Here is a 24,118-nt window from a genome sequence, read left to right as displayed (position 1 = left end):
CCAATTAGGAGGCTATGAAGAACAAGCTCAGACATGTTCTGACAGATACAGAGTAAGCTGCCTTGGTGGGGAAGGATGGTGAATATGCAAGGGAGAGCTAGTCAAAGATTATAACCTTGTGGCCATGGCATATAATCCATTAGTTTTCTCAGGATTTTGCTTAGTGGGCTGAAGAGGGATATATTTGTAATTACAGGAGTCTACATGTATCTAGATAAAATACAAAGCTAGTGAACCGGTGTTAATTATCGACCTGGTAGGACATTAGTAATAAACAATTCCACTGTGGGTCACAAGAATTTTTACCTTATATAAGAGTTTACATTGCTCCTGATGGTCAACGTGCAAACTCCGCCACTGGAACCGTAGCCTGCCATTTAACCACTGGAGATATCTGACATCCACTTCACTTTTCAGACGAGCTTCGGGAGCTATTTCAGTCCTGCTCTTCCAGCTGTTTGGGAGGTTACCTTCACACTAAAAGCAAAAGATAGCAACAAAATGGTTTAAATCATTGTCTACATTTTTGTGTCACTAAATAGCAAATAGCATGCAAGATGAATACGATAAACACCAGCCAAAAAAAATAACCAGCACCAGACAAGAAAATAATCCCCTGAAAAGGACTCATGAATGTTGGAGAGCATGAGGAGGAGCAGGGACCTTTCTGCAGGTATGCTGGGTATGCCCCAAAATAATAGTATTTTGGAGGAAAATAAAAAGAGTTTTGAAGATAACTAAAGACAGGCTATCCACTGAACCCATAGTGATTCTATTAGGTTACAGCCTTAGGGGCCCAGCTGAGGTGGGGTTGGCTGAAATGGAATGAGGAGCCCATGAATCCTAACCCTTAAGTCACAGAAATTTTCACATGAAAACTACAGAAACTACATTTAACTGCATGCAAGGAAACACCCAATTCTGCAAGATAACACAGTGCACTTCTATGAGTAAAATTCTTTGGAAGAAAAAGCTTTCTTCATTTTTGCATGCAGTGTAGTTGTTGAGTATCTTGTGCAACAGTAAAAGTAGAAAGAAATCAATCGTCTTCTGTCTTATGGTCATTGTGGCAACCACCTGACTAAGAATTGCACTCTGATGTCGGCCCAGTCAGCTAGAGCATAGTTTCTCAACCTGTGGTACGCGTACCCCCAGGGGTATGCGAGACACAGGCAGGGGGCATGTGGCAAAAAACCCAGTGAAGGGAGGCGGGCGGTAGCCACCGACTTCCGGGGAAGCCAGGTGGCAGCCGCCCGCTTCCCACCCAGTTCCAGCTCCCAGAAGGGAGGCAGGCAGGAGCCGCTGGCTTCTGGGGGAGGCGGGATGCAGCTGTCGGCTTCCCGCCCGGCCCCACCTCCTAGCTGTGAGGTGGACAGCAACCACCCCAGTCCTGGGAAACTGGGCAGCAGCCACCAGCTTCTTGGGACACCAGGTGGCAGCTGCCAACTTGGGCGGCAGCCGCTAGCTTTTTGGGAAGCCAGGTGGCAGCCGCCTGTGTCCCGCCCAGTCCCAGCTCCCAGATGGGAGCCCAGCGGCAGCCTCCTGTGCCCTACAAGATGGGCTCACAGCTGGATGGCTGCCACCTGTGCCCCAGCTCTGAGCCAAGAGACAGCCTCCCGCGTCCTGGCTTGAAGATTGGCAGCAGCTGACAGCTGCCCGCCCACATCCCTAGGTCCCAGCCTGCGCAGGAGCCTCCTCTGCCCCAGCTCGGATTGGGTGGTAGTCACCTACCTCCCGGCCTGCAGCTAGGCAGCAGCCGCCTGCAACTTGCCCAGGTGGCAGCTCCCCTCCCCAGCTCAAAGCCTAGTGCCCAGAAAGCCCGGTGGAGAGCCCAGTGGCTTGCCCAGTCCTGGAGCCAGGCTCTTCCCACAGGCTTACTTGTCAATTTCACTGCTCTAGCTGAGCAGTGAAATTGCCATCTATGACAGCCCCAGATTTTACCAGTATAAAAATGTTAAGAGGGGCCCACACAGTGTGATTTGCCTCAGGCCCATACCCCCCTAGGGACAGCCATGGGGAGCGCTGCTATCCACTCTGGTGGGCTGCTAGAGCCTGCTCATACCTCACAAGTTCCCGCCTGCATGAGGAGAACACCACATGACCCTGCCATCAGGCCATAGTGATTGGCTGGCGTTGACCTTTGCTCCTATATGGAGGAAGGGGAAGAGGAAGGAGGGGAGAAACAGCAGGGGGTTTTGTGATCTGCCACAGCCACACAGCATTGCAGAACTCAGAACTCTCCTGCTTTATGAGAAATACAGTCATCCAGCGGTAAAGGGGAAAAAGGTTGTATTTCTCAGAGTGGAAAATTGAGTGTTGGGGTACTAATTAAAATTTTCAGAAGTTAGGGGTACTTGCTACTTAAAAGGTTGAGAAACATGGAGTTAGAGGAGCTGAGTCAATGACCTTGTATCTTGCCCTTACTCAACTTTTTCTCCCAGCCCTGTTTTGCCTTCAAGCCAAAGGAAAAGGAGGCAGAAGCTAACAAAGGATTATTTCAATCCATCAACCTCTGGGTTCTGGACCCCATACGCTCCCCACTGCTCCACCTCTACCATACATTGAAAGAAAAGTTACTATTAAAGTCTGAGCTTTACCAAAATGATCAGATGTTGTTACATCTCCATCCACAGGAAGTGTATTAGCTAGTGATCCTGAGTGCTTCCTTCACCTGGAGAGAGGGTCAAATTTTGAATCTATGATGATTCACCGCCTACAGTTTCCTTCTGCACTCAGAGGTTGACTGCACTCAATATTTCCCTCACCCTCACTTTGTAAATTAGCAAGGATCAGAACCAATAATAGACCCATTAGGGTTTATTTAAAACACAAAGCTACAAGCAGAAAGAAGCTGATGGTTGTGGTTTGCCCAGCCCTTTCCTCCCCAGGAACCAACCAACTCTTTAAGGAACAGAGTCCACAACCTGAAAAAGGCTGGGAAAGAAGACGGGGAAATGGTGAGACACCACTCTTGTTTCCTCTCCACTCCAGCCTAAGCCTGGAAAGGTCCAAAAGGAGGAGAAATCAAGGTGACTTTGACTACAGCCCTCAGGGATGGGAAAAATTAGAGCTCCACGGGCCATTTGCCAGAAGCAGTTGAATTGGCTGTCTCTCTCTGCTCCCCCTTTGCACAGACTCCTACATGTGTGTGTGTGTTGGGGGGGAGGGGAGAGGGAGGAGGAGGAGTTGCAGGAGTTTCTTTAGCTCCATTATTTTCCCTTGCCTCTCCCAATCTCACTTCAATCAAAAGTTCTACCACCACAGGAGACAATGCTCCCACATGTGCCCCGTGTGGGTGTGCCGAATGGGGTGTATATGTGTCTGTGATTACTCTGCTACTCATCTCCCCACATGGGAGTGTGGGAATATTCTGCTGCCCCCTGCCTTCCTCGTGCAGATGAGGACTGTGCCACGTATCCATGATATCTTTCCGACTCGTTTCAACCAATACAACTGCAGCATGCAAATTAACAAGGGAGGAATGATGACTGGTCGTCTCAGATGCCACAGTGCAATGCTTAAGAAAGACCTGAGCTTTTGACATGGCCTGCTCTATTATTATAATTAGCAATGATAATCATTAATACATTTGTTTAATTACAATGTAACTTTTTCAAATGTAGATTATTCAAAGCAGTTATGAAGATGGATGCATGTGAGAATATTTGGGCCTTCAGAAACTGTGGGCTTTGCTTGGAGAGGGCCCTCCCAAAAGGTTGTCACCACAAGGTAGGTTTCTTTAAAAGAGGCCATTTTAAAGTGTCTCCTCTGCTGAGGTTAAGATCCAATTTTGAGAAAGCACTTAAGCAGCTGCTTATATCCCACTCACTCCAATGGGATTTAAGCACATGTGCTTTCCTGAATCAGAGCCTTCAGTGTTAACAAGTAACATCTTATAAAAAAAATTAATCTGGCCCATGAAGGGTGAATGCATTTTTAATTTCAGGCCTAAACTAAAACTGTAAATCATAAAATAAAGAGGTTTTAGTCCTGTTTTAAATGTAAATTTCAACACGACCTTAACTAAGTTAATTAACTACAACACAAGCTTAACTTAACCTCAACCACTAACATACCCCCATAATACTATAAAGGTGTATATTTATTAATGAACACACACACAAAAGCTAGTCTGATTGCATGGTGAAGTACTAGGATTGGGTCTTTCCCTTGTTCTGTGGCTCAACTATAAGCGCTTACTATGAATCAACCGTAGATTATTTTTTGGCTTTAGAGAGTTGCACACTCCGGGTGGAAACAGATAGACAACATCCCCATTTTGCCAACAGGGAAATGAAGTCTCTTTCCCTGCCTCCCATTTGTCCAGAGGTTCGAGGCCGTTGCCTATTTACTAAATAACGCTTGGCAAACTCATCTAAACAAAACAGTAGCCTTTGCTTAGGGCATCCCTGTGCCTCACATGGTTTTGCCAGCATTAGCAGTGCCTGCTGAACTATGAAATTGCATAAAAATAGCAGTGCAATTGTTCATAAACACGACAATGCAAACAACTGAATGCTAATAATTAGTTTGGGGAAACCACAGCTGTATTTAACATATTAAAGCATCAAATGTATATGCTACCAAGGAGCTATATTCTCAAACACACTGGGTGACCAAACACTCATATTAGACTCTGCCTACCTTATCATTTACAGTCCAAGTCTTAACAAAGGACCCTGCATTAGAGATTTCAGAACACCGCTCGTGATGCTCCCAAGGGGCTTACTTCAGGAAAGATTAGATTTAATTGTTTTGCAAGTCCATCAACAGAAACATCACGTGAAGCTAATTTTTATTGTAGCAACTTGTTTTATTAATATTAAAATAAGGGTGCCATTGCATTTTTCAACAGACTGTTTCTGTTCCTAGTATTTATTTCACACCTACTTTATGAAATGTCTAGGCCTGCTATGGAATACTTAGCCTGACATAAGTAATCAAGAAAAGGAGAGAGCCCTTGGATATTGGACTGTGACCTCAATTTCAGTCCCATCTCTACAATCTAGGGTTATTTACTGCTTTCCCAGTGAGAGAGAAATCACTAAAATGCTGACCCCAGCTAAAGCTTTTGCTTCTAATATCATTATGCATTTATCTAGTTCTATCCAGCAAAAGGCATTCACTTGAATTCAGTGCTGTATGCTGAATGGGCATAGCATTTTGTCAACAACAGGGAAAACATAGCAAGCACAACACGCAGGACTCAAACTATCCTTCCACAAACTGAACTGCCCTAAAACAGCACTGGGAAACTTCCCTTCAGTCACAGATCAGAAAAGCCTTTTCCCTATAAAATGAAATGTTTGCTATAATTAATGTTTCTCTTTACCTACTTTGAGAGACGCCCAGGGAAAAAAAGAGACTCATTCACCCAAATTATGGAACGTGCTGCTTGCATACAGCATCGAAGTTGCATCAAAGCACATCAATCTCCTCACCAGAGCTTTTAAGCCTTCTTTGATTGAGCAATACAACATTTGTCCAATTTTTGTATACTAGACTGTCTAGAAACAACTGGAATGCCAGTGATGAGGGCAATTGTCCTACCAACTCTCAAATGAGGCTCTGAGTCTCACCCTCATTTAATATCGCACTTCTGGAATATCTTCTGCCCAAAAACCTTAAGGTGCAATTACATGACCTCGCGGTCTATTTATTGGTGGGTTCACACAAACAGGCACAACCCAGGAAAAATGACAACCAGCACTTATGCATTAAACAACAGATCCCCATCTATGTCCAGCTGTAAGTGGCTTACCTTCTGTTATTAGAAGGGCTATTCCATTCACACTCTCAGAGAGAGGCCGGGAAGACACAATCCTGGCCCTCTCAAGATTACGTCCTGCATAGAGACACTTCCATATGAAAGGAACCATGCCTCTTTTAGAGCTGTCTGGATGCCAAGGAAAATTTATAAACTCCTGGCTTGGCTGGATCTAAATATAATTTGTATCTGCACATCACATTATTAAAACTCTCTCAGTAACCACAGACAGATACCTGTGTGTCATCCTGGGCAGAAGTCTTGGCAAAATTTGGATCAGGACCTTCATTTTCTTTGCAGTAAAAAAAAAAAATCTTAAAAATGATAAAAACATAAACCACAGCAAAAGCTGGAGAGGCCCTAACACTTAAAACCACAAAGCATTTAAACTGGCAACAAAGTACAATGACACTTATGAAACAACTTCAGCCATCTTTAATCTTCAAAAGGTGACTGGTGACTACTGACATGTTGAAAGTTGAACACTTAATAGATGCATATTTAGATTATTGCTCATGCATGTACTCAGAGACTTATGAACACTCACACTTAATGACAGGACATTTTCTACTGCCCATGCACAGTAACCAATTATTAATAGGTCTAACTGATATCCAACTGGACTGTTTTCACACTTTGCCATGGAAGTTCTTCTCAATCATAATGATTTACATGCCAACGGTTTGAAGTTCAACCATTTAAGTTTCACGTGAACATGTGTGACAATTATTTTAAATGGGAAAAACATTTTTTCCCTCAATTCTCCTTCTGCTCAAAAATCAAATTTGCTCCGTTACCACCCCATCCCTCCCTCCAAAAAAAAACCTCACCACACTATTGGGAAAAGACAAAGCAATACCCTTTGTTCTAAGGAATATCAAAGAACAGTGGTGTTACCAGAATAGGTTAGAAGAGAAATAAAACAAGGTTTTCTATTATATACATTGTTCATCACAGATCAATGTACTTTTCAACATGGGCAAATATATTTGCTGACAGGCAGTAATACGCAATATGGGAAGTGTTTCTTAGTGCTAATTATTCAATTGGGCTGCTAGAAGATTGGTGCCCTGGCCCTGAGGTGCAGGAGTCTGGGATTGTCCTGCCCCTGTTGTCTACATCTTGTCCCAGTGGGCCCCCTCTAATCAAATATTCTCCGATACTCAACTCTGCATTACCTTCATTTGTCACACCAGAAATTGTTGCAAGATAGAATTCCCTGGAGATTCAGGGGAATCCCAAGGGACGTGAGCAACTCTGCCTTACAGTACACTGTTGTCAGCAGCACTGCATTGTGCGGCAGAATCACATTTTCCTGTAGTTTTCTTTACCTTTCGAATTCACAGATACCACATCTTCATGTTTCCACAGCTTTTCCATCAATAAACCTATTGTGTTGGTAAGATGGTATATTCTACAGCCCCGTCCCATAAAAGCAATGGGAAATTCAAAAGCCTCTGCTCTCCGCATTGCTGTAAAAACAAGGGTAAGGTAGGCTGGTTCACCTTAGAGATGCTCTTTTGTGACGGTGAACTGCCATCTGTTGGTGAGTTAAAGAATCCAAGGAAGGCTACCTCATTCTTTTGCTACTGGCTTTACACAGTAAAGGTGCAGACCTCCTACAAAGTTGAACTCTCTGTTCCCATATACATACACAAACAACAAGCTACCTCCTTCAGATACCACTGAAACATTTCCAACAGAAAGGAAGAACTCTGAACATGCCTGTCTCATGCATGCATCTTTTCTGTCATCCCATGGACTTGATTATCTGCAGTTTTATTGTAGATGTGTCGGTCCCAGGATATTAGAGACAAAAGGTGGGTGAGGTAATATTTTTTCTTGGACCAACTATTTCTGTTGTTTGTGTTCTGTTCTATTTAAGAAAATTCCAATCATTAACTTGATTGGAATTTTCTTACATAAAACAGAACAAATAAAGAAGACTAAAGACTTGTCCACACAGAGCACTAATGTAGGCCTCTGATCTTTTCTCCATGTAACAGGAGATCAGGAGACAAAGGTCTCTTCCTCAGAGCGAAGCTTCAAAAGGCTGAGTTCTCGCACACCCAGTGGGGTTATATTTGCTTACACCTTCCCCTAGAGACTTCCTGGGAAACTCACCATTTTAAAAGTTCATGCTTGTCTGACACACTTTTTCACATAGTCGTTTGAAGCACAATACATTTCCCAGGGTTTCCATTAGTCATGCTCTCATTTGCACTGGGAGTGGTTCAAATCCCCAGCAAGCAAAGGACTGGAGGAATAGTAACGTTGTCTTAGAACTATGTTTGCTCTGCCTCACCCTTACACAAGCTGAGCATGAGCTCAGTACAGTTTAGGATTCTACTCACAGATTTCACCAAGACAAAGGATACTGCTGCCTTTCAAGTCCCTCCATCGGCACGGCCTCCCACCCTCCACATTCTCCTCTCCCGGCAAGAGAAGCCCAGGACAGAGTTGAAATCCTGCAGCACGTACTGAAGGTCATCAGATCAGGGTCTGGACAAATTACGATAGGAAGCAACTTTCAGAACCACTGAACCAAAGCCATCTAATTGAGAATGTACAATTACCAACACCCTCATAGTTGAAATAAGGTGCTACCTTGAGAGCCTCTGACAAATGCATCTCCCATGGTACCACAAAGGGAGAGAGGTAATCTCTCTAGCTGACTAGGCCTAAACTGTTTAGGGCTTTATAGACAATCATGCTGGACAGTGCAGTACACAACATCTCAGTGTAATGAGCTCTCTGCAAAAAACCATGCTTAATAAGCAGGCTTCCTCTCTCTGTCCTATTTGCAATTCCTGGATAGTATGATGGTGCAATCCCATGCAAAACACATCACACGTAACATCAGATTCAAACAATACTGTGAGTATTTGAAATTCCTGGATTATCAGACAAACTTGAAAATTCAAATGAATAGTAAACGTGTAATGCCTAAAATATAAGCCCTTCTGATCACTTCAGCAGTCATATCAAGAACTATGCCTTGAAGCATTTGTTAAAAATTGTAAGAGAGAGTGTATTCAGTACATCAGACAAAAGTAATGCTACTTATTAATCACTTTTCTTTCAATGTACCAAAGGCCCTTGTATTCACTGGATAAAGAGTCAAATTCTGAATGAAAAAAAATCTGAATTAGTAGTAATAACTGTGTGAGTGTGAGAGAGATACACACAAACATGGGTGAGGTAGTATCTTCTATTGGGCCAACTTCTGTTGATGAGATTGATAAGCTTTTGAGTCACACAGAGCTCTTCTTCAGGGCTGGGAGATGCGGTCTCTATAAACATACACCTAGCCCAATGGGGCCCGATCTCAGCTGAGAGTACATATACCCAGCAAAATAACAAAAACCCACAGCAACGACTCTCAGAGCCTGGGTCAAATGACTCGGACAGGGACTACAGGACTAAAATTAGTGCTGCAGATGTTTGCACTGGGGCTGGAGCCTGGGCACTGAGTCCCATCCCCCTTGCTGAGTTTCAGAGTCCAGGCACCAGCCCCAGCAGGAATGGCTACGATGCTATTTTTAGACCTGTAGCAAGAACCTGAAGGTATGTCTACAGTGTAATTCGACACTCGCAGCTGGCCTGTACCAGCCGGCGCCAGATCACTAGGCTCAGGTGAAGGGTCTGTTTAATTACAGTGCAGATGTTCAGGCTGCAGCCGAAGCTCTGGGACACTCCCTCCTTGCAAGGTCCTAAAGCCCAGGCTCCAGCCCAAATGTCTACACCACAATTAAACAGAAACTTAGCCTTAGACAGCTGGCATGGGCCAGCCACAGGTGTCTGTGACATGCTGTACCCCATGTACACCCTTATGGTGTGATTTGTGTATCATTCAGGTTCACCCTTACTGCGTAACTGTGTATGGTTGATGCAAAGCATGCCATGTAAGGTGTTTTTGGAATGCTCATGACATACTGAACATTACTGTTATGGTAGCACTTTTCCTGCAATGTCATAGATATGTACAGATATGAAACTCTGCTGTGTCATATCCCCAAATGTGTGTCTCACATGGCTGGAATAAGAACACAAAGCTGTGTTTCCACACCCCACAGAGGCATGCATACAGGAACAATGGAGTGGCGTAAGCACCTGTGAGCACTTTGGCTCAAGTGGAAGAAATCATGCCCATTGCCAGACAGGGCTGATCACCTAACCCCAGGAGGTGTTAAGGAAACTTGTTAAAAGCTGAGGCGTCTTTGTCTCTGGGCTCTCCCCTGGAATCCATCTTCTAAGCAACACCAGAGACTGAGAATCTGCCCACGGGGGGCAGGGGGAGGAACCTGGTTTCTAGAGGCATTGCAGCCAGCCAGTGTGGTAAGCTAACATCACAGACTGAAAGTTACTAAAATATTAATCTTAGTTTAAGATGCGTTACCTTTTAATTCATTGTGACCTACTCCTTGACTCATTATTAATCTCTTTATTTATATTAATCTGACTTATATTCACTTAAAATCTTGCTGTAGTCAATAAACTTATTTGTTTGTTTTATCTGAAACAGTGCATGTGGATTTAGAGTGTGCAGAGACTTCACTTAGAGTGACAGAGCTGATGCATATCAATTTCTTTGATAAACTGACGGATAAATGTAAATGAGCTTGCAGGGTGAGATTTACAGCACTAAACCCTGTGAGACGGCAGTACCCAGGCTTGCATCTGGGACTGGGGTGTATGCTGAGAGTCTATCCCATAAGTGGCTGACCAAAAGCGCTCCTTCACTAGGCCAGGGACCGGTTACTCACAGGTGGCTGGGCATACCCAGGAATGGGTAGTTCACACAGCAAAGTGAGGTAAATGGGGCCCACGATGAGGAATTGAGATGACACAGCTACACACCAGTCCAGATTGCAGGGGGAGAACATCACAGTGCCTAACTGCAGCGCAGACATACCCTGAGTCAGTCTCGGAGACTCAGTGTCAAAAGGATTTTTTTGCAGTGTAGACATACCCTAAGTGCTGCTGTAATGCAAATAGTAAAAAAGAAAGGCCTTTTAAAAACTACATGAAATATGTTCCCTGCCCCCTTCTGAGTTGTCAAATTGGCCAAACAGATATTCTTTTTTTTTTTTTAAATCACTGTGCAACTCTTGGCCGGGAGTGCTCCAGCAGATGCCCCAAGAGGCACTGGCGCTTGACTGCCTGGTTCACCTGTGAGAGGCAAAGCCTGTTTCCTGGCAAAACAATATGGTGGAAACTTTGCAAAAGCAACTTCAGATTTCACAGCATACAATAATGAATAAGCGGGTGCTTTCAGAACTATTAGGCACTTTACAGAATATATTTTGTGTAGGCCTTGCTGAAACTCTAAGCATGGCTAACAGTATGACCCAAAGGCGATGAACCAAAGCAGGCCTTGTCAGAATAACATCTAGGTATCGGCTAACCAAGTAAGTACATACCTGACCAGAGAGGATGGTACAAGAACACAAAGACCCCTTGTAAAGATAAGGGCAGGATGAGAGGATAAGGTGGTAACAACATCTGGAATGTAATACGTACTTTGTATGAATGTATAAAAGGAAAAGTCCTAGGAGGGTCATCTTTGTATTGGCCTAGGGGACATCATTATGTTAAGCTGATTGAGCAGGTACCTTGTTACGGACATACATGTGTTAGTGTACCTATTGCTCCCAAAGACCACTAGGACACTGCTTTGTTGACAATAAACCTGGCTGAGTACCTCTGCCACCGAACCGAGCCTATGGTCTTTCTGTATGAGTAACACTGACGTCTGCTGAATCAACCAGCTGCAAGCTACGCTGGTGCAAACAACACCGAAGCTCCAAGAACAGCAGCACTAGCAGCACTAACAACATTGTGCACTAGGCGAGATGAATTATTTTTCATATAGAATTTTATTCAGTAACAAAGTCAATGCAAAGAAAAATCTGTGCAATTTAAGCAAATACACTGAAAACTTAATAAACTAATGGAACAGAACTTAGAGAGAAAGAACGTTCTTGTCCATTTTATCTGCATATACAGCAACTGGGGCTTTCACAAGTCAGTGTATGTGAAGCTGTGGTTGTCCTTAATGTCCACTGAGATGGAGTGGTAGAGGTAGGGATACAGCCCCTGATGCCAAGTGAATGTTGGGGGTGGGAGTAAGGAGGTGCTATACTGGAGTTCTCCATGGACTGCAAAGGGAGGCGAGCCAGTGATTGTTGAATCTGTAGGTCCACAAGAGACTGCAGCATTTGTGTTTGCTGCTGGAAAAGCCCCGCTATATCCTAGTGTGTCTTCTTCTCCTTTTTCTGCTGGGTGCCCTGGACCTTTCTCCTGCCGGCTCTTTCCTTCCTCAGGCTGTCTGCAACGTGCACCCTCAAGGCCTTTTGCTCAGAGTCTGATGCAGCACTGGCTTGCAGGACCTCACTGAACATGTCATCCTGAGTCCTCTTCTTTCTCCTCCTCATCTGGCTCAGGCATTCCACGGGTGTGGAGGGGGGACCCTTCAAGGTCGCAATGACAGCAGTTGCAGATAAAACACACACAGGTACCATTGTCAGTATAATCAAAACAGAAAGTGAAAATTAAGATTCAGAACTCCTTTTTCGTGCTCTCCTAAGTTTTAAACAAGACATGCTGACTGACACTTCAGCTTCAGAGCGTCTCTGCACAGCACCACTCACAGCACCAGCCATGGTGAGTATGGCCTGCCAGGGATGAGGGAAATCATAGAATCATAGAGAATTAGAGTTGGAAGGACCTCTTGAGGTCATCTAGTCCAACCCCCTGCTCAAAGCAGGACTAACCTCAGCTAAATCATCCCAGTCAGGGCTTTGTCAAGCCACAGCTTAAAAACCTCTAAAGATGGAGATTCCACCACCTCCCTAGGTAACCCATTCCAGTGTTTCACCACCCTCCTAGTGAAAAACATTTTCCTAATATCCAACCTAGACCTCCCCCACTGCAACTTGAGACCATTGCTCCTTGTTCTGTCATCTACTACCATTGAGAACAGCCTAACTCCATCCTCCCTGGAACCCCCTTTCAGGTAGTTAAAGGATGCTATCAAATCCCCCCTCATTCTTCTCTTTTGCAGACTAAACAAGCCTAGTTCCCACAGTCTCTCCTCATAAGTCTTGTGCTCCAGCCCCCTAAACACTTTTGTTGCCCTCCGCTGGACTCTCTCCAACTTGTCCACATCCTTTTTATAGTGGGGGGCCCAAAACTGGACACAATACTCCAAATGCGGCCTCACCAATTCCAAATAGAGAGAAATAATCACTTCCCTCAATCTGCTGGCAATGCTTCTACTAATGCAGCCCAATGTGCTATTAGCCTTCTTGGCAACCAGGGCACACTGCTGACTCATATCCAGCTTCTTATCCACTGTTAACCCCAGGTCCTTTTCTGCAGAAATGCTGCCTAGCACATCGGTCACCAGTCTGTAGCTATGCATGGGATTCTTCCGTCCTAAGTGCAGGACTCTGCACTTGTCCTTACTGAACCTCAGCAGATTTCTTTTGGTCCAATCCTCCAATTTGTCCAGGTCACTCTGTATCCTATCCCTACCTTTCAGGGTATCTACCACTCCCCCTAGCTTAATGTCATCTGCAAACTTGCTGAGGATGCAATCTACCCCATCCTCCAGATCATTAATGGAGATGCTGAACAAAACCGGACCCAGAACCAACTCCTGGGGCACTCCACTTGTGACCAGCTGCCAGCTAGACATGGAGCCATTGATCATTACTAGTTGAGCCTGATGATCTAGCCAACTCTCTATCCATTTTATAGTCCATTCATCCAACCCATACTTCTTTAACATGCTGATAAGAATACTGTGGGAGACTGTATCAAAAGCTTTGCTAAAGTCAAGGTATATCACGTCCACCACTTTCCCCACATTCACAGAGCCAATCGCCTCTTCATAGAAGGCAATCAGGTTGGTCAGGCATATTGAAGTAAAATGCTTAGGCCTTAAACTTTGGTCAAGAAAAGTATGTCTTATGGGTAAAGTGAGGGGGTAAAACAGAGAGTGAGACAGTGCAGAAGAAAAGAATGTAAACAGTGCTGGAAAATATCAACTGTCTTAGCTGAAAATGCTTGTACTGCAGTTTGCCTATGATAAGAAGAATGAATGCTGTGATTCTAGCACTGTTATAAATATATATTAAAATCTGCCTGAAGGTGGAGACCCTTTACTGACCAGAAACAACTCTGTCAGTGGCTCTCCCCTTGCATATGCTTGTGCTTTTATAATAATAAAAGAGTCTCAGATCTCTGATGAGCCTCAACTAAAATGCAGAGTGAAGCTTTGTTTCTTCCACAGTTCTTGGTGCCGTGACTTGGATCGCTAAAAGCCCAGTCAGGACCCCACAGGCTGCGGGCCGTCTCCCTCTGAACCCCGGCGCTATACCAAGGTAAGAGACCTTTTGAAATCTCTGATTGGGTGCTCGGTGGAGGACTGCCCGTGGGGTTGGAAATCCTGAACAGTGGCTGACGCGATCTGAACTTTTTGAAAGGAGGCTCATCAAACATAGTGGGTAAGGTATAAGGTGACTAGTCAAAAGAGATTTTAAAAGCTGGGGGTTGTGTGATTGTGGTTATAACCAGTGTGTGAATTGAGACTATAACCAGTGTGTAAATAGAGATCATAACCAGTGTGTGAATTGAGAAAACCAGCTGGGATGTATGAACTGAGATTATAACCGCTGACCAGGTCTAGGACTTAAGCCAAGTTCAGCTGCCCCAGGGCTGCCTGATAAAAGGCAGAACTGATCACAAGGGGGCTCGGTGGAACCCTGTGACCCAGTGGGAATGATTGATTTTTTTCTCCCCTTTATCCACGGCAATGAGCCTGAAGCCACAATAGGAGACACCGTTGGAGTGCGTTTGGCATTTCCCTCAGATGTGCCCTGTTAGCAACAGGACCTCCTTTATGAACTTTCCCTGTGTGACTGTACCCGTGTGAATTGAGGAAAATGGGGTTGGAGGGTCAAAGGATGCCTCCGTCTCGCCAAAGGGAACCTCAGCATTTTATATGTGTACACGTTATGGCCAAAGGACTTGGCAGATATTTGGATAAGTGGAATTGGTATACCAAAGAGGATCCTAGTAAGTAGTTTTTTTTTATTGGTACTTTTGATTTAGATAAAATTGTACACCTCCGCGGAGCCCTAGAGTCACCAAAACAGGCTCAAAGGGATGCATATATTGATTGGTATGAGAAAACCCTTAAAAGATTGCATGAATCCCGGGTGAGGAGTCTAAAGGACTCCCAAGAGAAATTGAAAATTCAGATAAAGGAACTGAAGACTCAATGTAAACCTGGCCAGGCTTGCCCACCTAACACTCCATATGTTCCTTTGTACCCTCAACTTGATAAGGCCAAAGATATAGTAAATTTTTTTTTAGTGTTCTTTCTTCTCCCCACACACACACACGTACTTCTATTTTTCTGAGCTGTTTAACAGAAGGAAATTTAAATATACTTTGAAGGTAAAAGTTTTAACAAAGCACAAACTAAAGTAGCTGTATTACAAATCTTGTGCTTGGTGGCTCAAGTTTTACAATCACAATATGCCACCTTAAGAATGCAGCTCAGTAAAAAAAACAGTAACTGATAAATACAGGAAAAAAAAGAACTGGAGGGTTTAAATCACAGAACTATGTTGCCGGTGAAGTGTTAAAATTATGGCAGCCAAGAATAATGTAATAAAGTGTAAATACAGTAAATAAAATGCAAAAGTAAGTAATTTAAGGAAAGAAAAGAAGTTAAAGGTAGCTTTTCTAAGAATTAATACTACAAAAAGTTGAAGGGAATTAAACAGTCAAGAGATGTGGAAATGTTCAAAGGTAACAGTTGTGAAATTGTTCAGAGGATAATAGTGTTATAAAAAGAAAGTTTTTGGTTTAACATTTTAGAAGAAATTTGTGTGTGTAAATATATTGTGTAAATTTGTAAGGGTTTAAAGGATTTAAACTAACACTTTTGGTTTGTAAAACCCTGTATTGTTGTGATTTGTTTTTGTTAGCAAAGCAACCCTTTGGGTACTTCTATGCTTTATAAAATTCAATATCTTTTAAAAGTCAAAGGTATGGCTGTGGAAAAGTCAGCCAGATGCAGGAAAATATGGAGATAATTCCTCTGTTTTGCCTGCAATCAGCAAGGAGATTTTGTGAAAGAAAGAGGTATTTTAAGCAATAATCTGCCACCCCCAAAAGGGGGTAGAAAATGTTCTTTTTGTATTTCAGAACTTCAGGAAAAGTGGGCATCAGCAAAACAGCTGAAAACACCACCATGAATTTATTATTGCAATAAAGAGTGTATTTTGTGCTTTATGCTGATTATCTGTAAAATCCAAGCAAGGACCCTGCAGGTTGCTCTACCGCACCAATGGCTGCAAGTATATCATGTTTCCTTGCCCCGGGTCCCTGAGTTGCAGCGGGAGGGGCTGCGTGGGAAACAGTTGTTTGCCCAGGCTGAGACGATCGTCAGAGCAGCTGCCCTCAAAATGACAATTGACAGTCAAGAGGTGGTTCACTCAGCCCACCATATTCAATAGTTAATTACACATTATTGGTATAATATGTTTACCAATTGGTCCCCGAGAGCCAGCAAATTTTTAAGTTTGATGTTACATCCAATTGTTTTGATGTTAGGTGTGATTGTGTGTGTTAGTATTTGTAATAAATATATGTTTGTTATAAGTTGAAAAGGGTTTATAAAAGTGTTTTGTATTTGCAGTGTATTGTTTATGGCCAGACCATACCCGCCTTGTCAAGGGGTGGATTGTAGTGAAGATTGCGGAAGATTTTGTGACGTGCTTGAGATAGTGACGCGGCGGGTCCGGTCGGGACCGATTGGGTAGTAAGTGGGTTGTGTGACCTGTTTTGTTGTTTGCTATCTGGTTGTGTTTTGTGCCAAGAGCAGCAGAGGTGCTAGCAAGGTCATGTGCTGTACATTTGCCAGTGTTTGCTGTTCCCCATGCTGTTGCTGCCCTGTTGTTGAAAACCAAGACACAGCATTTATCAAATGCTCACTTAACAAAATATGAAATTCTTTTGTTGTCTGCAGGCCATATGACACTCACCCGGTGTCCAGTCCTTACCCACCCCTCTGGAGGGTGAATCCCATGATTGCTTAATTGTGACCGCGCACCTCACCATGCCTTGAATTGATCTTAAAGATACCCCCTTGCAGAACCCGGATTGGGTATTTTATGTTGATGGCTCTTGTCAAAGAAACTCTAAAAGTAATCTTGTGTTTGGCTATGCTGTCTGTTCCCAGTACAAGGTCATTGAAAGTAACCCTCTCCCTTCTGTATATTCTGCTCAAGTTGCTGAACTTTTTTTGCTTTAACTAGGACATGTATCCTGGCCAAAGTTAACGTTTGTATTGATTCCCGTTATGCCTTCGGTGTCGTCCATGATTATGGTCAACTCTGGAAACAAAGAGGCTTCCTCACTTTGGGAGGCTCACATATTCAAAATGGGTTTTATGTTGCTGCTTTACCCTATGCTTTATAGCTATCTTTTGCCATTGCTGTTGTTAAATGTCTAGCTCACCGAATTCCTTATGATGAAGTTACTCATGGGAATGCTTTGGCAGACGCTGCTGCTAAGGCTGCGGCCCTTTCCGCACCTCAGGCCACATCCATGTTTTTGTTCACATCAGTCCAGTCTCCCATGGCTACTACTGAGGATGTTGCACTCCTCCAGGATCAGGCCCCAGAAAGTGAAAAGAAGCATTGGAGACTGGCAGGGTGCCTTTTACACCCAGACCATTTGTGGCGCTCTCCGGACGGCCACCTGGTGGCACCCATGGTCCTTTTCCCTTACTTTGCTCGAGTACATCACGGGGTAGCCCACTTGAGCAAATGGGGGATGATAGAAGCAGTGAAACGGGATTGGTATGCCCCTACTTTCCCCACTGTGGCATATCAATATTGTCAAACCTGCCCTATTTGTCAGGCTCACAATGTGGGTAAACCGGTAAAAAATAAAAAGGGCAGCACATCCTCCACCATGGGGATCATTTGTAAATATTCAGATTGATTTCATTCAAATGCCAAAATGTGTTTCATATGAATATGTACTGGTAATTGTATGTTTGTTTGTATGTTTGTTTTGGCTTATTGTCAGGCGTTAATGAAGTGTATTAAGGCCAAAATGAAGTGTGTTAAGGCCAAAATGTGTTAATGTGTTAAGTGTGTTAAGGCCAAAATGTGCCAAAATGTGTTTCATATGAATATGTACTGGTAATTGTATGTTTGTTTTGGCTTATTGTCAGGCGTTAATGAAGTGTGTTATGGCTTTTCATTCACAGGTACAAGAAGCCCTTCCCCAAGAACCTCAAGAAGCATGTCACAATCTACAGCCAGGTGATTGGATCCATGTCAAAGTCTACCAGAAAAAGACAGCCCTGAAACCACGTTGGAAAGGCCCACTCCAGGTACTCCTCACCACCAACACTGCTGTGAAGTGCCGAGGTCAGCAGTCCTGGATACACGCCTCACACTGTAAAAGAACCTCTGCACCTGTAGAAGCAAGGTCAGAGGAGCAGGGTGCAAGTGCTTGTAACCTCTCCCCTGCTCAAGAAGAGGATTTGACACTCCAGAGTGAAGAGAATGTGCCACGACATCACCCCTACCACCTCAGGAGAAAGACTTACAATTCCTCCAAATCACTGGTTCCCTAAATGGGTATGGCTAGTGATATTCTGGATGTTCTGTATTGGCATTATCTGAATGGCTCTCTTTTGGTCTAAGCAGGAAGAAAAATGGCTCCTGATTGCCAGCACACCTGTCGAGGAAATCCCCAAGGTCCATTGGATAGAAGACCGACAACCTGATGATTCTGAGGTACAATTAAAAACTAAGCAACTGAACCATAGAAGAAAACGCTCCTTGGACTGTACTAACACATTTTTTACAAGTAATTAACCAACTACAGAAAAGACTTAAATGTGTCTAACTGTTGGATTTGCAGTCATGTTCTCTTGCATTCTGAAGAAGGTATACCCATGGCTCTGATTGTGTTGAACACCACACAAATAGTACAAGGGGTTACCATTCCATTCTCTGGAAAGGGTCAAACTTGGGCTGATGTGGGTCAGAATAAAACAGAATACATCCACCTAGCTTATGAGGCCCAAGGCTTTCGGTCCAACCGATCCATGTGGAGGAAGAATGCACTCCACAAAAGTATGAAGATTGATTATAGCATTTGTAACTATACCTTCACTATCAACTCTACAGGGTATGTTGCCCTGAATGGGAGCTCTTTTAAAGGTTCTTTTCCGTACCCCCTGAACATCAATTATTATAGCATTCGCTTAATGCAAAGCTCTGTAACTTACTCACAAGAACATATAGGTTTAGTGGGTCATTATTTTATTTGTGGGAATAAGGCCCATAAAAGATTACCCCCGTGGTGGGAAGGCTCCTGCTACATCGGAGCTATTGTCCCTGCCATTAGGCACACACCCACACTATCCCAGGGCAGACTCCAGAACCGAAGAGCAATCACCGAGGCCCAATGATATTGGGGTATCACCTTGCCTCACCTTGGAGTAGCATACGCTGTCAAGGAAATAAGGCGCGTTGCTGGGGTGCTTGAAGAAGTGGCCAATGCAACTACCCATGGCTTTGAACACATACCCACTAAAATGGGTAGTATATGACAAATGGTTCTGCAGAACCGAATGGCCCTAGAGTTTACCTTAGAAAGCAAGGGAGGAGCGTATGCTTTGATAGGACCCAAATGTTGTGTTTACATACCAGATAACACCCATGACATCTTCACACAAGCCAAGCACATTAGAAAAGAAGTAGCAAACCTCCATGAAACAGATCAATGGAGCCTATGGTCGTGGCTCAGAGGATGGGGGTCCAAAATTTTCTACATCTTGTTACTTGTATTTGGGGGTATTATTGGCATTTTTGTGTGTATACAGGTAGTTATAATGTTTATAAAATGTTGCTTCAAATGTACTGCAAAGGAAATGAAAATAGGTATGCTGAACCCAGAACAAAAAAAAACAGCAGTATATAATATGTATGCTGAAATAAAGGAATGGGACGAGCAAGTACAGAAAGAAGTTGAAGACAATGAATGTGGAAGTTTAAGGCAGTATGGTGCTTTGGAGAACCAAAGGGGGGATTGTTGAAGTAAAATGCTTAGGCCTTAAACTTTGGTCAAGAAAAGTATGTCTTATGGGTAAAGTGAGGGGATAAAACAGAGAGTGAGATAGTGCAGAAGAAAAGAATGTAAACAGTGCTGGAAAATATCAACTATCTTAGCTGAAAATGCTTGTACTGCAGTTTGCCTATGTCTGTAACCTTGACTAATGATAAGAAGAATGAATCATGTGATTCTAGCACTGTTATAAATATATGTTAAAATCTGCCTGAAGGTGGAGACCCTTTACTGACCAGAAACAACTCTGTCAGTGGCTCTCCCCTTGCATATGCTTGTGCTTTTATAATAATAAAAGAGTCTCAGATCTTTGATGAGCCTCAACCAAAACGCAGAGTGAAGCTTTGTTTCTTCCACAGGCATGACTTGCCCTTGGTGACTCCACGTTGACTGTTCCTGATCATCTTCCTCTCTTCCAAGTGCCTTAAAATGGATTCCTTGAGGACCTGCTCCATGATTTTTCCAGGGATTGAGGTGAGGCTAACCGGTCTGTAGTTCCCTGGATCCTCTTTCCTCCCTTTCTTGAAGATGGGCATTATATTTGCCTTTTTCCAATCATCAGGGACCTCCCCCAATTGCCACGAGCTTTCGACGATAATAGCCAATAGCTCGGAAATCACATCAGCCAACTCCCTCAGCACCCTCGGATGCATTGCATCTGGCTACATGGACTTGTGTATGTCCAATCTTTCTAAATAGTCCTGAATCTGTTCCTTCAGCATTGAGGGATGTTCACCTCCTCCCCTTGCATAGCCTCCTCTTCCCACAGGCCCAGGAGAGCCAATATCTTCTGTCTACCCCAAGAGGGAGCACGTCTGGAGCCGGTAGCCAGCATAACCAGTTGCACTCAACAATGGAGAGATGTTAGGTGTGCTCGCCAAGATGGACAATCAGGAAAAAGCATTTCAAAAGTTCATGGGGTTTTAAAGGGAACGGGAGAGGCTTCTGGTCTCCGTGACCCTTGGCCAGTGTAATTCACAACTGTGTCCGGAGCAGTCAGTGTCAGGCATTGTGGGATAGCTTCTGGAGGATTGTTAGGGTTGACATAAGTAACACAGTATCACAACTCACGCTAAGTTGATTTAAGTGCAACGACCATGGCTCAATGCCACGCAGGGAGGTGGTGCTACTGCATTGTGTAACAGGGTGCTTACATCAGTGGGAGACAAATTTAAATGAAGACACATGCACAACTAGGTCAACATAAGGCAGATTGCTTTGACCTAACTTTGTAGCGTAGACCAGGCTGGACTTTATTTGGTCGTGCTGGAGAGAAACAGGTATCTCTGCCAGATGCATAAATTCTATGATATCATCAGTATTTTCTTATTATGAGGTCACAAAAAGAGGGGTCTGAATTCAGATGGACAGTAAAAAGCAGGAGCGGATTGAATTGACAAAACCTAGATCCAACATCCTTGCAAACTTCCCTAGTAATAAACAAGGAAACAAACACCACTCTGACCCCTAAAAAATCACCAGCTTCTACAATTAAATTAGTTCCCATTTTAGAGGTAATACCAGTGTCAGCAGTATTCCTCTCTGTAACCATAACAAACACATGATCACGCAGAGTACAGCTATTATTTGCACAGGTTGTCATTTATTTACAGAATGGGAGAAAATTTTGTTTATCACTTCCTAAAACACAGCACTAGTAATTAGCTTGCTGTGAAAGTGACAGATTTACTTGCAATGATTACATAAAACTGAAAGAGCCATCATCCTATTTCCATTATATATTTATCCTACAGTATACTTCAAAATTGTTACGATCTGGCAGAGACTGTAATCAGGATTCTAAATGTCTTTGGTGTAGTGAGTTAAATAAAACCCACCAAAGAAACTTAAAACATCCCAGGCCCAATTTGCACAAGCACTATGCATAAACCACTTCAACTGAAGTTAAGGGGAACTGTAGCTACTCAGCACTTCCACAAATCAAGCCCCCTTTTTTTTTTACATTGGATATAGGAAAAAAAAAACATTCTTTTTGCACACTATGACTAAACAGGCAGCACAAAAAGCCCAATGTGGTACACACCCTGCTGATCCTGCAGCAGCAGTGATGCTAAGATATCTTAAGATGGTGGCCGTCTCACTTCTACCCCGTCTTCCTTCAGGCCTCGGAAGGCCGAGCAGCGCCTTCTGGACCTTAGGTTCTAAGGCGGGCAGGGTCGGGGGGCGCGGAGGGAGGGAGGAAAGACCTCTTCTCCTGGGCAGGGGGGAAGTTCCCTGGTTGGGCCAGGGATGGTCGGGGTAGGGGGTGTCCGAGCCCGCCCTCTTCTTCGGACACCAGCCCAGAGACCCTGGCTGACAGCAGTGGTTGGCTGCTGCTGTAAGGCACTATACAAGTCTCTTCTCTGGGCTCCTTCCCTACCCTGGTTTTCGTCGGGGCTGAGTAGTCACTCCAACAGGCAAATCCCGGCCCTTCTCTGGCTCCTGCCACTCACGGGTCTCCTTCTCTTGTTCTCCAAAACTCTCCAAAAACTCCCCTGCCTGGCTGGCAGGGAGCTTATATCTGCTCCCAGGCAGTTCTCAATTGGTCTCAGCTGATCCTGGCCTCAGCTGGCCCTAATTGGTCTCAGCTGGCCCTAATCAGCCTGGAGGAAACCTTGGGCAGCTGCTAGGGGGAACAGGGCCTTGGTCATTCTTAGGCAAACATAGCGTCCTTCTACCACCCTCCGGTAGCCCCTGTCAGAATACATACATGTATGTAATATGCATTTTATACTACTCTAGAGATACACATTTTCTCTCTTATCACTGTGCAGAATTATGCTTGGAAAGGTTTACAAATTCCCCAAAATTCGGTAATGGTCCTACCAAAGCATTTCTAGACCTTGTTAAAAGATGGTAGTTTTTGAAAATAAATGTCAAGTATTAATGGTAACGCTTCTTTTTTAGTGTTCATGCAGGAAATGTTTAATAATTTAATAAAATGGTAATTCCCAGATAAAAATGACATTAAGATGGAGTTAAAGCTGAGAGTACATAAGGGTAAAAATAATTACAAGAATTTTAATTATAATTCTGGTTATAACTATACCAGAAACAAGCATTACAAAACCAGGAAATTCAGAAGTCAGGTTAAACTTAAAAGAAATCCAAACAAGCTACGGTCTGCAAATGCTCAGTGAAGGCATCAAAATGACTAACATAGCCCTGTAGCGTCACCATGGAGAGAGGGGGCGACCTCATATGCCTTTAAAAATCAGTTCCATGTAAAGCACACCCTAAATTGCTTTCATCACTATATTAGAGTGAGATGACATTACTGTATAGTAATTGCTTTATGTGATTTCAGGTGGTGTATAGTTACTCTTAGCTCAGGCAATAGCCTCTAAATCATGTGGAAAACCAACTAAGAGAGGAAAGGGGAAAAAAAGGTCATCACAATGTTGTCATTTTATGTCTGATATCTCATGAACTATTAAGACTAGCAACAAGTTTTAAACCACTGAAAAGCTAGAATTCACAGCATCAGATGCTCTGCATATGCATTAATATGTGCATATGTGCACTAGTAAAAGTTACCTTGGTGGAAACAAGCACAAAGATTTCTGAGAGTTTGTACCAATTTCTAAAAATGTTTGAAATATGTCAAAAATCTAACTCTATGGCAAATTTGATTTCTCAAAAAAAGAAAAACGAATAAAAGTGCAAACATTTTCATGCTCTGATCTCTGAAACACCCAAACAGAATTTCCAAAAAAATTCACTTCTGGGATGAGAAAACAAACGTTAGTCTCAGATCAAATGGAATTTTTTCAGACATTTGCAAACACCTGATAATAGGATCTTGAAATAGAAGTGCTTCCTCAGCAAAAACTAAAAGAATGACACTGTGCCTTCAAGCTGCAAGCTACTGAGAACTCTGGCCTAAACCAGCTATGCACTTTAGCATGTGCTTAGCTAGAAGTGCGTATGTAGTCCCAATGAAGTCAATGGAGTTACACCACAGTAAACAAAAGAATCCAGATGTATTGTGTTTATCCTAAAGACATAACAGAGCCTCAAGAACAACAGCTACTACTGCTTGTTCAAACAGAAATGAATGTAATTTTAAACATTTAGCACATGCCGACAAGTGCATCTAGTGAGGCAGACATGTCAAGGGAAAAATGCAGTTAATCCCTAATTAATCTACAATGACAAGGCTACCAGATTTCAGAATTAAAT

General features: G+C 43.4%; 1 protein-coding gene across 3 annotated transcripts in view; it reads right to left on the bottom strand.

Annotated features, from left to right (window-relative positions):
* Nucleotides 1-24,118, bottom strand: part of TEDC1 (tubulin epsilon and delta complex 1) — a 146,108-nt gene that overhangs the window by 105,153 nt on the left and 16,837 nt on the right. For all 3 annotated transcript variants that reach the window (XM_067536349.1, XM_067536351.1, XM_067536350.1), the window contains exon 4: nucleotides 307-477. In XM_067536349.1, the coding sequence (XP_067392450.1) occupies nucleotides 307-477 (171 nt within the window). The remainder of the gene's footprint in view (nucleotides 1-306; nucleotides 478-24,118) is intronic.

This window comes from Emydura macquarii, unplaced genomic scaffold (genome assembly GCF_026122565.2).
Source record: "Emydura macquarii macquarii isolate MOO-44397 ecotype Brisbane River unplaced genomic scaffold, CSIRO-AGI_Emac_v2 contig_3534, whole genome shotgun sequence".
NCBI classification, from domain to species: Eukaryota; Metazoa; Chordata; order Testudines; family Chelidae; genus Emydura; species Emydura macquarii.
This window is presented reverse-complemented; position numbering and strand designations above follow the sequence as displayed.